General features: G+C 31.5%; 1 protein-coding gene across 1 annotated transcript in view; it reads right to left on the bottom strand.

Annotated features, from left to right (window-relative positions):
• The window catches only part of ITPR2 (inositol 1,4,5-trisphosphate receptor type 2), a 521,149-nt gene that overhangs the window by 144,774 nt on the left and 355,618 nt on the right, over positions 1–20,757 (bottom strand). Inside the window, exons 40-44 of the mRNA XM_051963211.1 lie at positions 12,026–12,209; positions 10,996–11,252; positions 9,956–10,156; positions 7,037–7,147; positions 285–380 (exon numbers count right to left, since the gene is read on the bottom strand). Of these exons, the coding sequence (XP_051819171.1) occupies positions 285–380; positions 7,037–7,147; positions 9,956–10,156; positions 10,996–11,252; positions 12,026–12,209 (849 nt within the window). The remainder of the gene's footprint in view (positions 1–284; positions 381–7,036; positions 7,148–9,955; positions 10,157–10,995; positions 11,253–12,025; positions 12,210–20,757) is intronic.

The raw sequence follows: 20,757 nt of genomic DNA, 5'->3' as shown, positions 1-20,757 counted from the left end.
AGAACCAGAAGACAAGTAAGTAGCATATGATAATTTAGCTAGAAAACTATATAGAAAGGCACATATGATTAATAAAAATAATGAAGATATAAAGGCTGAAATCATGAATGCTTATGCCTTTAAAATGTTTTGCACTAATTAGTACACTTCAGACATAATATAGCATTGAATTGGACAGCACCATTAAATTGAGTAAATAGTCCTTCCAAAACCTTCTGTTGATTTTTAAAACCATCCCTTTTACCCCAATTAAGATTAAAATGGAAATTCAAAAGTTTTCTTACCAATTCCTTTGGTCTCATGTTAAAAAGAATCCTCTCAGCATTCTCACTGTCATGTCTGCTTTCCATAATCGCCAGCAAAAGTTTAGAAGCATTATTCTAGAGATACAGAACAAGTGAAAACAAATTTTAATACTATTTGAAGGTGGGGCAGCTAGTTGGTGCAATGGATAGAGTGCCAGCCTTGAAGTCAGGAGGCCAGAGTTCAAATGTGGTCACCGACACTTAACACTGCCTACCTGTGTGACCCTGAGCAAGTCACTTAACCCCAGTTGCCTCAGCAAAATATATATATATATATATTTGAAGGTTTAATGATTCTCTGAAATTGTTTTCATTGAGATTATGGAGAGCAATATTTTTTTTCTGAAAGAACTTTAAACTGCTCATTTCTTTTATCTTGCATTTTTAAATATCAATTTTCATATTAGTGACAATACAAAGTAAAAGTGACAAACTGGGATACATTATAAAGGATATTTTAAATACTGAAAAAATGTGATTGTATAATGGCTTTGTATAATGCATACACATGAAATCCTTTTTCTTTTATAATGCTATTTTTTAAGTAGTAGCTTTTGTGACTCCTTTTTATTATGACAAAATTAATAGGTAATTATAAAGTGTTTTATGGAAAAGATATATAAAGTGGCCTTTTAAAAACTTTTTAAAAAGTTAACTATAATTATATATAGATAGATACATGTGTGTGCATATATGTGCATATAATATATTCATTAGTCTTCTCAGTCATCCCGAATTGATGAAGTAGAAAATAAAATAAATCATTATTGTTAACATGGTTGTCTTCAGCAGTTACCAGAGATATTAAATAATTTTGAAACTTTAGTTAAAAACAGGCAATGAGTTTACCTAATAAACACTGAAATAGCACTTATATTTCTTTTTTTTTTACCTATTTGTTTATGGTGCCTTATGAATCAAACATTCTATTTGGAAATTTCAGAATGTAGCAGGTAATCATAGTTCCCTGGAAACTGACTGAAAGAAATAAATCACTAGGAAATTAAGGAAAACAACAAAAATGTGTGAGCATACATTTTCCCTAAATCCCCAAATTTCCTTTTTTCTTCCCACCTTGTATGCTTTTTTTTTCTCATACTGCCGGCTAGTCATGGATGGTCACTTTTTATTCACTGTTTACTGCTTATTGTGATTTCTACTGTGGCCATATCCCAAGTAGGAAATATCAAAAGACAAGATGGAACAGATCCTGGAAAGCTGTGCTGTCTGGGAGGCAGTACAGAACCCAACATTTCCACAACCAGACAAGCCCCTATACTCAGTGTTACAGAAGAAAACAGACTGTCAGCAGCTGTAAAATCTCAGCTGATAGTGATATCAGCTGAAAGACCAAACCAAAGTACCTGAGGCTTTTCCTCTTTTCTGATTGTTTGTAGAGTTGCTGCTACAGCTAGTAAAAGAGCCATTCCTCCTAAACCTTTAAACGTCCAGGAGAAACTGGAGGGAGGAAGGATGTGAGGAGGTAAAGAAATTTCTTCAGTTTTGTTATGCAAGAATTCCCTTAAATTTGTTTCCTTTGCTATGTTCTTTAATAAACCATGTAGCCGCTAAGAAGTCAATCACCTATGTCTTATGAATGAGACTGGTCAATGCAGAGTAAGAGATTTCCCAAGGGTAAGGCAAGAGCCTTACCAAGGGATAGGGAGCAACAAATAAGAAAGTCATACAGAAATAGTTCTTAATTTTCTTTCAGAATAACATTTCGTTCCTTTTTTCTTAAACTACATTTTAAATCCAACTAGCAAAGGCAATTAAACTGACAGAGCTGTATCCATAAGAGAAGGCATAATCTATGACTTGCAAGCAGCACCCTCTGGTGAGCAGTGAGAGAAAAGCATTCTTGGTAAAACTTGCACATGCACATACTAAGATATTCGCTGATAAAATTTAACTGATGATATACACATAGTTCCTCTGGGTGGATAAATTAAACATTATATTCCCTTATCAATTGATAGCCTTTTTTTCAACAGCAGAAGAAAACAGGGCTACAAAGAAAGTATGGACTGATATTGTAACACCTTAAATGCCATTTGGGACATTTCCCATCAAGTACACAAAAAACTAATGAAGAAGTCACTTTTTCAATAATATTAACTATTTTATACTATATTAAAATTGCAAATAAAAACAAGCTGAGTAAAACATTCCTATAAAAATTTCATAAGTGATATAAACATTGCAACCCAAGCACAATCTTGATTGGAAGCTGAAAGAAATATGTGTAAATTGTCTTTAAACTGTCTCTATAAATCACTAAAGGTGATTTTAAAGGTGGAAAAAAACTTTCCAGTCCATTTTTATTGTGCAAATTTCTCTTATATTATCCACCTCTACATCCTTGAAATATAAAAAGCCTTTTTACTTAAAACTTTTATTTTTAATAAATTGTATTCATTCAGATCATTTCTGTGTCTGTTTGGACCAATTGCCTTATGCAAGATCATACAATGTCAATGAAAATAAGAGTAAGAATAATAATCTATCAGGAAGAATTCATGTGTTTGAGTCATTTCTGTAAATAAGGATAATGGTCTATGCATATTCCTTGTGACCAATGGCATGTAGGTCAGTGTCTAAAGGTGTCAGTTGTGGCATGGAAAGGACTGAAGCCATTTGTCCTCCATAAAAAAGATGGAGAGGGAAAAGTACAACATTCAAAATCAGAACACTTATGCTCTGTCATCTGTGTTGCTACCTTGGACTCCAGAAAGAGCAGCTTACCTTCTTTTCTGAATCTTGAGTTCCTGACTATAAAACATTAATAATGACATGTACTATTTACCTCAAAGATTTTTGTGAAGAAAATACTTTATAAACTGCTGAATGAAAATGAGGTATTGTTGTTATTATTAATTCCATGATAGTAAATCAAACCATGTAATTATGAATGCTAACAAACAAAATATAGATCATAAAAAGAATAATATGGAATATTATTGTGAAGTTTTCTGAAAATTATTTCAACTATCAACTTTTAAATATTACACAAATATACATCGGACCTGTGATTTTTTTGTCCAAAGAGTGGGAACTTTTCACCAAGGCCATTATAAATTGTTATTTGAGGTACATGTTACTAAGTGACTTGTCTAGGCTCATTAAGTTAGTAATTATTAGAGGAAGGATTTTAAACCAAGCATTCCCAACTCCAGGAATAAAACTCAGCTACATCTATATTTAAATAATAAATTTGAGCTTATAACACAAGTATAAAAAATAATAATACATTAAGCTATCTAAGGATGAAAAATCTCAGAAGTAAATATTATGAGGCAAAATGTGGGGGGTCATGCTAACATATGGTATTGCTACTACTTCAGAGTATTTTAATAGGATTGCTTATGAAACACTAAACATTTATAAATATAAAAATATAAATCAAGTACTAAACATTTCTTGCCTCACAAGTCCATATCTCAGTAAATATAATGTGTATAAATAACCTTTAAAAACTATTTTTTAAAGTATTTATACTTTATAATTTATTTTTTATATTTTATAAATTATAAATTCATTCTAAAAAGTTTTTACTGTAAGTTTATTTTGTATAATATGTATTTTCCTGAAAAATTGTATCTGAACTGATTTTTTGGTATAGTTACTCCTATATGTCATTTTAGACTGATATATTTTGTCAGTATTTCACAAAAATTCTTCTGCAAGGTATCATCATAATATGAAAGTAATTCTTATTTATGAAAAGTTTTACTAGTGAAATACAAACTGTCAACATTTGGAATGTCACCCCAATTATAGATTACATATATTATGTATGTAGTCTGAGGACTAATTATAAAATTAAAAGAGGTTTATTTTAAGAAGGCAGACCACAACAGATTATGAATTTTTTCATTCACACTACCTCCTAAAATTTTTTTACTAAATCATGGAAGGGATATGATCAATATTAGTGATTTACTATGCAGGCAACACTCTATGAAGTACTGAAGTATATTATTCAGTGTTTTCTCTGTTAAATGATAACTAAAATATTTAAAGGCATGTAGTTGTTGAAATATATAATATGAGGAAGTATAAAACCAATGTCTATGATTTCTTAATACACTTAAATCTAAAGTGTAATGTAAAACTTCTCCTGAGAATCTAAGTTGAGTTGCAAGTTACATAGGTAGAAGCTACCAATTAATTAAATTATAGTCAAGGATATGAGTTCAACCTTTCAATGAATTAACTTCAGCCTATTCCTTAATCATAGAATTACTGAATTAAAGTTGGAAAGAACATCTAATCTTAACTCCTCATTTGTCACAAGAGGAAATGAAGACTAAGAAAGGCTAGATACCTTTCTCAAAGTCTAGTAGGTAGCACTATTAGACTTGGATTCAAATCTAAATCTTCTAACTTCAAATTAATTATTTCTTACACAATAAATATACTTTATTACTGAGAATGAGCAGTTAATAGAGTTTAAAGGTTTGTTAAAATTCTCCAGTTTTATAGATGGAGAAGAAAGATGAAGGGATTTTTCAAAATAAGAATATGTTGGTGGTCCTCTACATGATTTTTATCATGTAGAGGAAATCATATTCAAACTCTGGCTTCTCTGGTGCTCATTCAATCATGCCCCTCTAGCTAAATCACAAAAGTGTGCTTTTTGTTGTTATTCCTTCATTTTAAGTTGTTCGGACATCTTCAGTTGTATCTGATTCTTTATGACCCCGTTTGGAGTTTTCTTGGCAATAGTGTACCATTCCTTTTTCCAGCTTATTTTACAGATGAGGAAACAGAGGCAAAAAGGATTAAGTGATTTGCCCAGGGTTCCACGTCTAATAAATATATAAAAATCAAATTTGAATACAAAAAGATATCTTCCATCTGACTCCAGACATGGCTGCCCTAAAGTATGTATATCTTATTTTAAATTCATCACTTTTATTATATAGAAAAAACTTCCTACTTAAAGGTTAGCAAAGTTTTATATATAAAAGATTCTATATTGTGTGACATTTGGGAATTTACTTTGTTTATATAAAATATAAATTCCTAAATGTGAGTATATGGCTTCTTGTGCATATTCATTCATACATTTTCAACACTTGGATAAAGAAAAAATGTCATTTGCTCATGATGGATCCTACTGTTGGTTTTAATGACTTTAAAGACATCATTGATCAATGTATAAAATTATGAATAATATCTGAGGAAAATGTGATCTAAAATGAAAGACAGCAATTTGAAAGGAATTAGAGTGATAAAACTAAAACAAAGTACTTTTATACATTCTAATTAATGATAATATAGTTGATACTAGACTTAACAGTGAAATAGTTAAAGGATCAGTAATGTTTGGATACCTTGGTCTTCTCAATTAAGTAAAGAAAATAAAAGCAGGGGGAGTAGAGAAGTACAGAGTAACTTCTAGAACAAACATTAACAAAACACCATGTCAAAAACAGCTTACTTATTGTACTTAGATTGCTTCCATTAATCTTATAACTGAAAATACATCAATACTTGACTTTTTCTGATTTTTCCTGTGCAGTAAGATAACTGTATAAATATGTATACATATATTGTATTTAACATATACTTTAACATATTTAACATGGTTCTGCCAGCCATCTAGGGAAGGGTATGGGGAGAAAGAGGGGAAAAGTTAGAACAGAAGGTTTTGTGAGAGTCAATGATGAAAAATTACCCATGCATATGTTTTGTAAATAAAAAGCTATAATAATAAAAAAAAATTTGACTTTTTTTGCAACACATTTGAAAAATGTAACACAATTTTTACAGCTTTATTCCAGACTTTTATTTTAACATCATAGTCATTTCTGTATATACTCACCCACCCACCCACTCCCACTACCAGTGAAACTTTCCCTATAACAATGAAAAAAGTTAATTAGAATCATTTAACAAAGTGATTACATCTAATAGCATAAGCAACATTCTGTCCCCAAAGCCTCCTTACCTTTCCAACAAAAAAGAGAGATACATTTATTCCTCTCTTATCTAAGGGCAAGCATGATAATTATAATTATAGTATTCAACTTTTTTTCATTTATATAATTATACTGTATATATCATTTTTCTAATTCTATTATCCTTCTCCCTTCATCAGTTCCTATAATTCTTCCAATTTTCTCCATAGTCATTATATTTCGTATTCTTATAGCACTGTATAATATTGCATTTTACTCATATGTCCCAATTTATTTAGCTATTTCCTAATAGATGAATACACATTTTGTTTCCCATTCTTTGCTATAATAAAAAGTTCCGTTATATTTGATATTGAGAATAACAAAGGAAATACATTTCTATATTTCATCTCTGAAAGTATAAAACAGGAGTAGAATCTCTAGATCACAAGATATGAACAGTTTAGCCCCCTTTTTTGCATAATTCTAAACTGTTTTTCAGAATGTATATACCAATTCACAGCTCCACCAGTTTAGTTTGGCTGTCTGCCCTCATCCTCTTCAATATGATGATTTATAGCTTTTATCTTTGCCAATTTTCTAGATGAAGTGCAAGTTTAAAGTTATTTTAATTTGCATTTCTTTTATTATTTGTGATTTGTAATAATTTTTCATGTAATGTTTTGTAATTTCTCTTTTGAGAATTGATTGTTAATTTTCTTTGAACATTCATCTATTAGAAAATGGCTTTTGTGGACCTCAACTTTCTATGATAATTTATATTTAGAATTCTTTTTTCTTTACTAAGAATAAGGTGTTAGATACCTTTAGTTGAAGCACCAAATCCATACGATATTTACCAAGAGGATTTATGTCATTCAATATCAGTGCAATTATGATATCAATGCCATTAGATTCATGGGTAGCAATGCAAGTCTAGGAAAGAAAAGGTTGAAAAAATAACATTCACTTTTCAATATGATCACACTCTAAGCAATGTATAATACAGAATCTCTAAGGAGGTACTTCCATATAATAGATTAAAAGCTAATCTTTTAGCCAGGAAGACCTGGGTTCAATTCCTGCCTCTGACACATAATTGATATATACTCTGGGCAAGTCACTTCATTTTTCAATGCAATAGGCAACTCTTTTAAGATTATAAATTCCAGAGGAAATACTTTCCGGGGTAGGGAGATTTTCCTGATTTAAGTTCTCTTAAGTTTCTTAAGTTCTCTTACTGACATCACAAAATTAGTCCCAGTGAAATCTAAAAAAGCCGTGGTTTACTCCCTATTCTATAGATATAATTTTTGAAATAATTTGTATGGAATTTCAAAGCTGGAGAGCTGCTAAAATATTCTCTCAATATATTTTTAGTTGCTATACTAAGATTATTTATAATTAATTTTATTTCACAGAACTTTTGAAAACCTAAACTTGAGTATTCAAGCTGATAAATAGACTATATGATTGAGTATCACCTTGTATCAAAGTATGATAGATAATATCGCTGTTGCTATGTTAAACATTTTATATTGAGAGATTATATAAGTATGCATATATATAATACCTAACATAAAACCGATCTTATTATATTATGCATCTCCTCACTGAAAAGTTTTGTTAAATTTAAAATGCATAGTATACTGATGGTTTTTACTTTTGAATTTAATTTTAGGTGTTTTGTTTGTGGTTTTGGGTTGGGTTTGGGCATAGGGTAGGAGTTGTTTTTAGATTTTTTTTTTTTTTTTGTATTACTAGTATTAGAAAATGAAACTTAGAGAGAATACCAGGCAAAGCTCCCAGCCCTCTTCTGAGAGTTGTACATACACAAAATAAGGGTTTTACTTAGTATATGTGTAATAGTGATTGATGTATTAAAGTTCTTTTCATAATAAAATGTTTTTAATTTATTCATCCATTTCAATCATTAATGTTTGCTCTTATAAGTTTCTCTTTTAATTTTTATGTTTTTACAAAAATCTATAAAGTCTTTAAAAACATTTTATGACCTATATGTACAAAAATATAGCAGTTCTATACTCAAAGCAAAAATTTAGAATTTGAGAAGCTGCCTATCAATTCGTGAATAGCTGAATAAGTTGAGGTATGTATTTGTGATTGAATATTATGTTCTATGGGAAATAATGAGAAGAATGCTCTCAGAAAAAAATCTGGAAATTCCTCCATGAACTCAAAGTGAAGTATGCCATATATAAAGCAATAGTAATGTCTTAGGCTGACCAGATGTAAATGACTGCTATTCTCAATAGGACAATGACCCATGACTACTCTGAAGGACTTATGATGAAGAATCTTATCCATAACCAAAGAAGGACCTGATAGTATCTGAATACAGATTGAAACATTCTCATTCTCATTCTTATTCTCTGTCTCTCTGTCTTTCTGTCTCTTATTTTTTTAACTTTACTTTTGTAAGGATTTTTTTTTTTTCATGAGGATGGGAGATCTATATTTTCTTTTACAACATGACTTTTATGGAAATGTTTTGCATAACTTCACATGTGGTTTCTTAATTGTGAGTGGGGATAAGGGAGAGAACCTGAAATTCAAAAGTTTTAAAAACAAATGTAAAAAATTATTTTAAATGTAACTGGGGAAAAATATTAAATATATAATTTTTCAAATTCAAAATTTGGTTCAATGCTGCTAAATGAAGTGAGTAGAACCAAAAGAACATTGTACACAATGGCAAGAAGATTGTGTGATGGACTCTGATGGACTTGGCTTTTTTCAACAGAGAGGTGACTCAGGTCAATTCCAGTAGACCTATAATGGAGAGAGCCATCTGCATCCAAAAAAAAGGGGTGTGGAAACCGAATGTGGATCACAACATAGTATTTTCACCTTTTTGTTGTTGTATGCTTGCTTTTTTCTTTATTTCACATTTTTGCCCTTTTTGATCTGATTTTTCTTGTACAGCATGATAAATGTGGAACTATGTATAAAAGAATTGCACGTTTAACCTATATTGGATTTTTGATGTCTAGGGGAGGAATGGAAAGAACAGAGAAAAATTTGGAACACAAGATTTTACAAGGGTGAATGATGAAAACATCTTTGCATGTATTTTGAAAATAAAAAGCTATTGTTAAAAAAATTGTAGTTCAAGATCTCAGAGTTCTACAATGGTTATTCTAACTCTAAATGCATCTTAAAGTTTCTGGGTTCGTGCCCAGATGTCATGACTTCATTTTATCCCCTTTTCATTTTTCCTCGAGTGTACCTTCTATATATTCTTACAGTGAACTCTTGAAATCTGACTATAAATATCTGAATCAGAAAACCAATCATTTTGGAAGAAATGCTAAAATTTGGAGGAATACTGTAGGATATCCAAAATATCTAATTCAAAGAAACAAAGACACCCTGTTCCAATTTTTTGAAAAAGGACCCTAAAAAATAAAAGCAGCAAAAAAATAACGAAAGAAAGAAACCTTGGTCCTCCCAAAGGATTGAATTTTTATCTGATACTGATTCATGGGAATTTTCCCTTAAAGTCAAATTAAAGAATACTATAGTAAAGCATTAATTTGTCTGTAATTTACTATTTTTATGTTTAGATAGGAAAGGGGGAAAGTCTGAAGAGGTCAAGGGAAAGAAAAATTACTTGAAATGTTTACAAATAACTGATTTATTCAGTAACTTGTTTCCTTAACTCATAAATCAGTCATAAATTCTTTTAAGTTCAGGGCTATATTTTATTTATATTTTTGTTACCTGATTTTCATGGCATGGTCCTTGGCAATATTCAGTTAAACTCTCTAGAGTCTGGTTGACTAGAGCTACATTCCTCTCATTAATATACAACCCCAACAGACCAAGTCCTCCAGTTGTACTTCCACAAATGCAATCTAAGAACTGAAGAGTCTCACAAACAAGATTATAGTTTGTTTTGTTGTTTTGATTCCTCAAGAAGTTCTGAAATCAAAATAATACAAATGAGCAAAAAGCATCACTGTCACATTCATTTTCATTTCTCCATATTCTACTTGTCTCAAAAGGCATCAACACAGTAAAGCTGTATCAAATCAAAAAAGTATATCAGGAGTGTCCAAATATATTGGATTTCTATAGCAAGTCTTTTCTCAATTATTGTTTAATCTTACTAAACTCTTAGAATAAATATTTCTGTGTCATTATTTCCAAAATTTACAGAAACATAATTTGAAAGAGACATTTCTAAACCAGAATTTCCCAATATTTCACTTGATACGGGTTTCATGAAAAAATTTTACTGCTAGCAATATTTTTCCTCTAAAATATTAAATTTGTAAATATCTATTATCAGACATGTCTATTATATGGCATTTACTGGCATAAAATTAGGTTTAGTTTCATCTATTTTGCTCTAAAATTTCTCTGGCCCTTTTTTTACTATAGAGGGTAATAAATATCTCCAGATTGCTTTCAGCAATCTGAATTTATGAGTTTGCCAAAATATTTAAAATACTGAAGTATTCTATGGCCAAATTAGCTGTAATCTAGATTAAAGAAAAGGAAGTACACAACTGTTTTTACTAATTCATTTTAAAAAATCCTTATTTTTAGATCCCTTCTCTTCACCCCACCTAAAAGGAAACTATTCATCTATTCATGTTGTCCTTTTTTCCCAATATAAACAAGGTGAATCAGGTCCTTTGAATATTTAGATAATTTTCTGGTATTTATTCACATTTAAATTACTAAAATCTATATATTCTAAGATTTTAAAAGTAAAATACAATCTATTTATTGGTACAAATCACAGAACATCATACCTGCAGTTCTCGGTTGTGATTCTCACAAAGTAGTTGAAGAAATCTCAGAATCGGTTGCATGATTGCAATAGTAGGGGTCATTGTTACTTCATCAGCAGACTTTTCATCTATATTTCCAGCATCTGTTCCTGTGCACATGAGATCTATTTCTGGATCCATTTCTCTTCGATATACACAGTATGCTTTAGATGTTGCTGAAGATGCTTCTGTTAACTGTCCTTTCATTCCCTCTTTTAAATGCAAAGATGTATCTCTTACTGAAAAACAAAACAATTCTCTTATTCTTACTGGGAAATTTTTACCTTTCATATTGGAAACAGAAAAACATATTGAAAACAAGGAAATCATCGTGACACTTACGTCATCTTCTAAAACAAAAAATCAATTGAAGTCCAAATGGAACATATAATAAGATAATCATAAACTATAGGTTCTCCAAGTTAAAAGGGTTCATCATTTATGTTACATATATTAGTAGATATATACAAAAATAAAAATAAAATGTAGAAAACTTCAAAACACAAATTATTTTTTATTTTATCACCCGCCCTCCTTCATATTACTTTTTAAATAACAACAATCTTTTTAGCACAGTATAGAAATTATAATCATTGTTCCTAAAACCCAGAAAATATGACTTTAACACACAGCTTTATTAATAGGATGTTTAAATCTGAGTTGATTAAAAAGTGATTATTTGAAATATGGCTTATATTATCTATATTTCAATAAGTAGCATAATGTACCTTATCACTTGTATCTGTAATGATGGTTTCTTTTTTCAATTTTAGCTCCATAGAACTGACTCAGAGTATGCATTTTAAGAATACAATGATTCATCTATGAATATTCCTGATTATAGTAAAGTTTTTCAATATATGACCAAGAATATAGATGATGAGTAAGTAGCCCAAAAGCTCTCACTCTCTCCCTGCCTTAAATATAATTGTTTTCTTCCCCTGTCTCATACACGTGTGCGCGCGCGCGCACACACACACACACACACACACTAAAGTGAAATCCACTTTACCTCTCACTCTTGGAGTAGATGCTATTAGATCATTGTCATCATCCTTCTTCTTGCTGCCTAAATCTATGGTATTCACTGTCACTGTTGATCGTATCTCTTTCTGGGCAGCCTTCATATGGTCATATAAGACTTTAAAGAACTTTTCAGATTTTTTTTGTTCATGCAATTGTTGATAAGAAGAATACTGTCAGAAAAAATATATACTTTAGGAAAACCACTAATTACTTTATACTTATAACAAAAGCATTTCAGAGAAAACTATACATAGACACTGGCAATAGTTGTCTTACAAAGGGACATGTCACCAGTGTAAATACTATTGTTTTATATTTACTTGCTCATTATGCTGCTAATTATATATTGTTTTACCATTTACCTGTTACCTAATTATATTACTAGTAATTATATTATTTCTAATATAGCATAGAGTTTTCTTTTCACTTTTTTTATTTATAGTCATAAATTTATATTTAAAAGATTAACAATGATATATCATTGAAAAATTATATGATAAAATTATATACAATAAACATGATTCACATCCTATAAAATGAATCATTGTTTTCGCCAATATCTGAACCAAAAAGAATTTGTTAAATATTTATTATACCCAGAAGCTTTATTATCATGCCAATTGATGATTCATCTTTCTTAAAAGGTTCTGTCAAAGATGTGCTGTTAGGAAAGCTACAAATTTTTGATACAATATAATCCCAGTCCTCATGAAACATCATTTAAGGGTACAAGGACGTATAAAGACAAGCACAACATGCAATAATGCATGACCTGAGCACAACACGCAATAATGCATGACCTGTGAATTAGGGAGAGTTTGGAGTTTTTTTGTTTTTGTTTTTTATGCTATGTGAAGTCTACAAAAAGAAAAGGTCACTGTTAACAGGAAGAATTAGGAAATCTTTGTGGAGGCCAGGAAATCTGAACTGAACTTTAAAGAGAGTAGAAATTCATCCAAAGAACAAGGGCAACATTCCAGAAAGGATTATTTAAGTATTTAACACATAGGTGGCAAAATACAGTATGCCAAAGGGGAAGGGGAGAATTATCTCAATAACAATTAATACTTATTTGGAAGTAAATTATTGAGCACCTACTTTATGCCAAACTTTATATTAAGCACTGGGGATACAAATATAAACAAAAAGAAACAATCTCTGACTCTTGGATAAATGTGGTTTTAGTGAAAGGTTTCCAAAAGAATCTTCCAAATGGAAAAGCTGCAGGAGCAATCAATAGTTACAGGAAAAGGAAGATCTATGCTCCAGGAAGAGACAAGGCCCACCCACAATGTAAAAATTGCTGGATAAAAACGAATGAACTTCCAATCTAACTCTGCTTTATGGTGAACATTGTTACATATTCTAATTAATCTTTCTATAAAGCATATAAATTTCAAAATGTTATATAAGAAAAATGATCAAAATATTAAAGAAATTCAAGAAGCTCTAATCCAATCATTTAATGTTTCTCCAAATCTTTTAGCATCTGGCAAAATTTAGGGGAAAAAAGAAATATTGAATTCTTAGCTTATAGTTAGAATGATACATGATGATATATCTATGTTTATATATAAAATATAAAGGAGATACCTGAATTCAGAAGAAGTGGGATGTCTTCTAGACAAGTCACTTCTACCCTATTCCATGGTATACAAAAGATAGCTATTACAAGATCAATTCAGATATTTTTTTTCTTCCTTTACTCTTAGACTCTGAAAAGTCCTGAGGGGTAGAAACCAGAAGAGGGGAAGGAATGGAAAGAAGCCGATGACACATCTTTGCTCCCTACACTGCTGCGGACAAATCACAAACCTGAGCTTCAGTTATGTTATCTGTAAAATGAAGGTTGAACATTTCTAGGTGTCCGTTTCAACTAAATTCATACTAATTCCTAGGTAAATATATAGAAAAGAAGTTTTTCTGTTTTTTATAAATAAAGGCAGGGCCTTGAAATTAATTACTGAATGAATAAATTCAAGATATCACACATTTTTAGTAATTTATAAGGAAATAGTAGAACAAACTCCTTAACTTCTTTTGAACTCAGTATAAATGAATTAATATGGTGATGAGGCAAGTAGTAAATTGTAGGTATAATTGCTGGTTGTATTTGTCACTGAGAGCATTTAAAAGGTACTGCTCTCACCATGCCACACATCCATGGGGTTGCTAAAGATAGGAAAGCAAAATCCCTGTAGTATTATTCCTATTAGTATGAAATCTCATCCCTGTTACATATGGAATATGGCATGAAATTCTGATAGATAGACAGATAGATGAGAGAGAGAGAGAGAGAAAGAAAGAAAGAAAGAAAGAAAGAAAGAAAGAAAGAAAGAAAGAAAGAAAGAAAGAAAGAAAGAAAGAAAGAAAGAAGAAAAGGAGAGAGGAAGGGAGGGCAGGAGGGAGGAGGAAGGAAGGAAAAAGAAAGAAAGAAAAATAAGCAAATAGGTATGTTATATATAGTAATTGATACATTCTCAGTCACCTTTTGGGCACATAGCAATGCTGAATTCAACAATATTGAAATCAACATCCTTCTTGACTTCCATATCTCTCTACTTGGCAAGTAAGTTAAATGTTTATTTGCTGGGACATTTTTTAGATACTTTTAGTTTCCTAGTTTCATAAATTGTTTTGTATCATTTAAATTTTTATGTGAATATAATTGTTATTTCTACTCTTCCCACTATCCATATCATGTTTTTGTCAAAAATAACTTATTAGGTTGAATTTGTTTTTAATTACATTCCATATATTTTTCCATTTTTAATCTTTTTTCTAGGTTGTTATAAATGTTTATCTTTGCTCAGATATCAGATAGCTGATTCAAGGATAATTCTCTTAACAGTAACAACTTACTTCCTATTCAATAAAATATACTTGCCATGTTCAAAACTTCCTGTGGTTTTTTTCCTTGGAAAAAGTATTCATGATCCCTATAGATGAAGCTTTTGTTATAAACTAAGAAATCTTTGCATTCTTTAATTCTTTATTCTTAATTCATATTTTTAGACTATTTTTCATTGTCCTTATTTCTTTCCATCCCTATATTGAAGTAACCAAATAATAAAGTGTTATGCCACAGTACTTTTTAATTGTCCTGACTCAGTTTCCCTAAATTGTCCTGCCTGGGTTTCCCTAATTGTTCTGCCTCAGTTTATAATTGTTCTGCTCAATCCTGCAAAACCACCCCTCCTTCTTAATCAGAATATTTGATAAGGATAAAAGATCTTTTATTTTAGAATATCAGAATGCCTCTCCCTATCCCAAGTTATTAGAATATCAGATACTGTCTTATCAAGATTCCTGTCCCCCATTATGTCATCTCTATCTTTGTTCCTTCCCCCCCCATACTGTCAGAGTCAAACTCAGCACCTTGACTCCACCCCTGCCTCAGTCTATCCCTTGAATCTGAGCCACATATATCTAGCTCATTGAGAACTCACATTGTTTGCTGGATTCTTGGAGACCATAGTCTCATTCAGTCCTGGGATCAAACCCATAGATCCATTTGGTCCCAGTAAATCTCGCCCTTTCAAATAAATTATTAAATACTCTCTAATCTCTATCTTGCCTCTATTTCTCCAGCATTACAAAAGTATATATTGAGTCAATTTTTAGAATTAGTCTTATCAAATTCTTAAAAGGATTTCTATACCTTTTCTTCCTCTATAATGAATAATAGGACACACACAATGATCACAGCTGCAGCTTGAAACAACCAAATGTCCTATGAAAATATTTTTCTTTTCACCTTTGAACATCCAATAAAAATCACTGTATAAGTTCGTTTATAAGTTCCTCTGATTAAAATCTATGAGATATCATTCTACTTAGCTGTATCTTTCTTCAGTCTTTTGAGTCTCGTTAACAACATTTCAAAATTGATATGACTTAGTTCTTCTAATAGGATTTCATGTGTTGATCACTGGCTAAAGCGATCACATTTAGAATATTAACAGAAAAGGTAATGTTTATTGATGATTTAAAAGCTGTCTTCTGACCCTTTTTAGAAATTCAGTTGCCATCACTGCAGAAGCATAGTCCTGAGAACCAGTGGGGGTGGTGAGAAGGGTCAATTTTATAAGTTTTCATGATGAAAGAATTTAACCCCAGTTAAGAGCTGAACTTTGAAGCCTATGGTATTTTGGATTGTACCTTCAGTGCCTTTTATTTTGGATATCTTATTATATTCTGTTCTCTGCTTTATTATTACTATAGTTCAGGTTTGTATAACTGAAGTTCCTTTATAATTGAAATGCTTTGTCTTTTTTCCTTTATGCTTTTAAAATTTGTTTGACATTGAAAAGCTGAAATTTCACCACTAAAGGTCGTGGAGTTGAGAGAAAGAGAGAGAGAGAGATGGAGAGGGAGAGAGGGAAGGATGGAGAGAGGAAGAGAGAAAAAAAGAGAAGGAGGGAGGGAGAGAAGGATAGGGGAGAAGACAGGGAAGAAAAAGAAAAGAGAGGAAAAGGGAGAGAGAGAAGAGAGTGGGGAGGAGAGGAAGAGACAGAGGGAAAGGGATAGTATATGTTTGTGTTTCCTGGCAGCACCCTATGAATTCAATCAATCAATATTTTGTTGTCTATATTTTAAAATTCTGGCAAGTTTTCTTCTATTACTAAGAATTCTGGTTTTTAAATATGTCATACTTTTTTTGGAGTCCTCCAATGCATTCATTCAGTCAGTATACTCATCAAGGGGATTCCTTTAATTAGCATAGAACTCATGTGACTTTATCAAATAATCTTTTGTTTCTTTTTTGCCAAATTTCCTATGACTTCTATATTTTTGAGCTCCAAATCTGTCATTTTCTTTACCACTTTGCAGAAAATCTTCATCATATATACACACACACATATATATATATATTCTAATTTGTCTACTCTATTGTTTATAATTTCTAAAGACATCAGTCACACTGAATAAAAGATGCAATTTTCCCCATGAAAGTTCACAAACTCTCCAAAATTTATTAAGAAATCCTTTTTGTGTTCATATATCTCAGAGCAGGTTCATATATCTTTTGGCTTTTGGATCTTTTCAATCTCTTTTGTATATCTATATTAGCTTGTCTCCTTTAGCATACTCCTTTTCTCCTAGACAATTACCCCAGTAAGGGTGTCCTCAACCTCTGCAAGTAGGGATGAGAATGTAACTTAGTTGATTTCCTTCACAAAGTAAAATCCATGAGTAAAAGATTGCTGACAGCAACACTTCTGATTCCATTCTCTTATGGCCACCCTACTGAAAATGAGTCTTTGCATTCTTAATTATATCCTTAGAGTCTTACAAAACAGGCAGTCTATTTTTTCAAATCAATATATTCTAACTTTAAAACATATTTCCATCATGTTGTGTTTTTCCAGGTAAGGATAGTATACCACATACCATCATTTGAAATATAACAGAGATATCTTATCATGAGATCACATATAATAGAGTTAGAAGTGAGAGAAACCCTAAAGATTATCTAGTACATCTCCATTTTACAGAAAAGGAAATTGAGGCCCACAGAGGTTAAGTGACTTGCCCAGTGTCACACAGTTAAAAAGTGGCCCAGTCATAAATTGAAACAATCTTTTAATTAAAAATCCAATGCTTCTTCCTCTACAGCATACTGCAGCCTCTACTGATTTCCTAACCTCCTATATCTAACTAGTTGCCAAATCTTGTCAATTGTACTTACAGTACCTCTCCCATTGGCCTCTATTCACATTATCACTACTCCACTTGAAATTCTCATTACCTCTTGCCTAAACTGTTTCCATTGCTTCCCTTTTCAACTCATTTTTCACACCACTACTAAAATCATCTTCCTAAAGTACAGATCTAACCATGTAATTTCTTACTCTAAAATCTTCAGAGGTTATCTCCTGAAAGAAATACTGAAAAGTTGGGTTTCCACAGAGTGTTGCAACCTTCAAGGTAGTATAGGATAGTGGATACCATAGACCAAGTGGTTTTCAGAATGTGAGAAGTTAAGGAAGGTTAAAAATTCACAGAACAATTAAGTGATCAACAGAAACCTTAAGCAAACAAGGAATTCAGGAGCTGAGAAAGCACAGGTGGATTCAGCCAAACAGAAAAAAATCTTGTGGTTTTGAGAAAAAGACAAATTTAAGATAATAATCAATCCAGCCCAAACTAGTTGGGGTCACTGATCTGATGACCAAATCACTTTTGCCTGCTTAATAGGCTAATTGAATATTTAACAATACACTCCCTAGGAGAAAGTTTCTGCTGTTTTTGCACATGGAACATATGATAAGGGAGGGAGAACATGTTTATACATATTTAGGGGAAACATATAGTGAGTGTATTAGAAAGATTGTAATCCAGAAGGGAACAGACCAAAATGGTCTCTGAAGGAAGGGACTGTGCCACATACCCTCTTCCACTTCTATGCTCAAAGCTCCCTCTTCCCAAAGAGGAGTGGAGCCCACTTTTGGCCAGAAACATTAAGGTGATTCCTTAAGATTCTTCTTTAATAAATTTTCCTCAATATCTGATTTTCACTGTCAAAAGTGTATTTTTAACACTCCTCTAGGATAAAAGACAAACTCCTCAAGCTCTCTGCAATCTGGCTCTAATCACTTTTACCAGATGCAGTGCACATCATTCCTCCTACCCTTTATGTACTCTATATTTCAGACAAACTGACCTTTTGTACAGTTGGCTCTTCATGTGTAGAAATGCATCTCTTGTCACCACTGCCTCTCAAAAAATTTCTCTTCACTTATATGACTATATAAGTGCTCAAATAGCACTTTTTATACATCTTTGAGAATCATCCCAATTATTGGTATACACTATCCCTACCACCACCACCAAATTACTGTATTATCTCAAATTAACTAAAAGCAACTTGTGCTCATACTATAGGTCTCTAGTACAATGTAATCTTAAGGGAAGAAACTATTTCATTTCAATGGATGCATCCCCACTAAATAGTCCAATATGCTGTATATTGTTAGAACGAAATAAATGCTCAATTAAAGTATTTAAAAAAGTATCACAGAAAAATGTAAATGGGAGTAAAAGTTAGTATGGATAATTCTTAGAAAGATTTGAATACCAGGTTCTCTATCTCTTAACACATCACTCCACTGCATCAAAGTGCATCTTATTAGTTTGATAAAAACAGATTCTAGGATGATATTTAACTATATCTGCAATGTGACTTCCAAATTTGACCTGCCATGAATGATGGAGATAGCATAATATAGTGGACAAAGTGCTAGATTTAGAGATAGACACTAAGGGCTTGAATCTTGGCTCTGCAACTGGTACTCAATGCAATTTGTTCTCAATAGCCTTGTACAGGTAATCAGAATTCTCTAGAATTTGCTTTTCTCTTATATAAAATGAGGTTAGAGTAAATGACTTCTAAAGTCCCTTTCAACTTTAAATTTATCATGATTCTATGAAGGAAAGACTATCCTAGAACTTTCCGGCTTCTCTTAAAGCCCCAAGACAAATACAAGCAGTTCAACAACAATTCAATTAAGCAAAAATTTTACCAAGCATCTACTTAATACAATATGGAAAATGTTGTATTAGAAACTGAGGATATAAAAGTGAAAAAGGCCACAGTCCCTTTTTCAAGAAGCTTATAATGTCCTAGGAAGAAGGGAAACAGAAGAGAAAAGTGATGGTATTCTATGTATACAAATAAATAGAACAATATGGTGGGAAAAGGGATAGGTAATGTTATCTAGGAAAATTTAAAGAATATTTTCTGCTGAAAAGAATGCAAAAAGATACCTGACACCTTTTTGGTTCCATTAAAAAAAAAAAAAAGAAAGTTTCAAAAGGCAAGGAATTGTATAAAGTACATTTCTATACTGAGGAAAAGTAGTACTAATACATAGGATAAAAATAGGAAAAAGCAAGCAAATTTATTTGGCTAAAATAAAGAACATATGAAAATAAATATTATAAAATAAGAGTCTATGTCATTTCTGCATATCTAACTAAATATGAATGTCCTGTTCTTAAAACTTTAGGAATATATTGTTGCTTTAATTCTACATGTTCAAGAAACATATTCTGTAATAATCACATGTTTGCCAATCTGCAGCATTATGCTCTAATGGGGTATGTAGGCAGGGATGAAGAAAGGAAAGAGACAAGTATCATCCTGGTCAGGATTTGAGTGTGTAGCAAGGAGCCTGGGGTTGTTTTCCCAGAAGCCACCTGGATCCCTGAAGTGGAAAGTACAGCTTCTGGAACCAGATCAGCAAATTCCCCTGTTAGAAATGAGCAAAAGCCAAGCTGCAGTGGGGAATCTGGCAGAAGGATGGAAGAATACTGCACTGCAATACTACACTGCAACAGGATGTGCAACAACATCCTGTACTTAAGAATAAATCAAGTTGATGTTATTTCCTACAATTAGATTTCCACAAGATAAAAAATGTTGAAAATTATAAAACATGGCAACAAAAATATTTATTTCATAATGTAAATTGATTCCAAGTAAGAAACTTAGATAAATCCGTTCTTTAACAAACAATTCTAATAATGAAGTATTTAAGCTACATGTCAAATTATTCAGTGCATTTTTTAATATAAAGATCATATATTTAGAGTGGGAATGGACTTGCGAAGCCATCTAATCCAATCCATTAATTTAACAAATGAAGACATTGAGCACAAAGAATGATTTGCCTCAGATTACTTAAATATTAAGCAGAAGAGATGGAATTTAAA

This window comes from Antechinus flavipes, chromosome 5 (assembly GCF_016432865.1).
Source record: "Antechinus flavipes isolate AdamAnt ecotype Samford, QLD, Australia chromosome 5, AdamAnt_v2, whole genome shotgun sequence".
Classification (NCBI taxonomy): domain Eukaryota; kingdom Metazoa; phylum Chordata; class Mammalia; order Dasyuromorphia; family Dasyuridae; genus Antechinus; species Antechinus flavipes.
The sequence above is the reverse complement of the archived record's forward strand: the minus strand, read 5'-3'. Positions and strand labels throughout refer to the sequence as shown.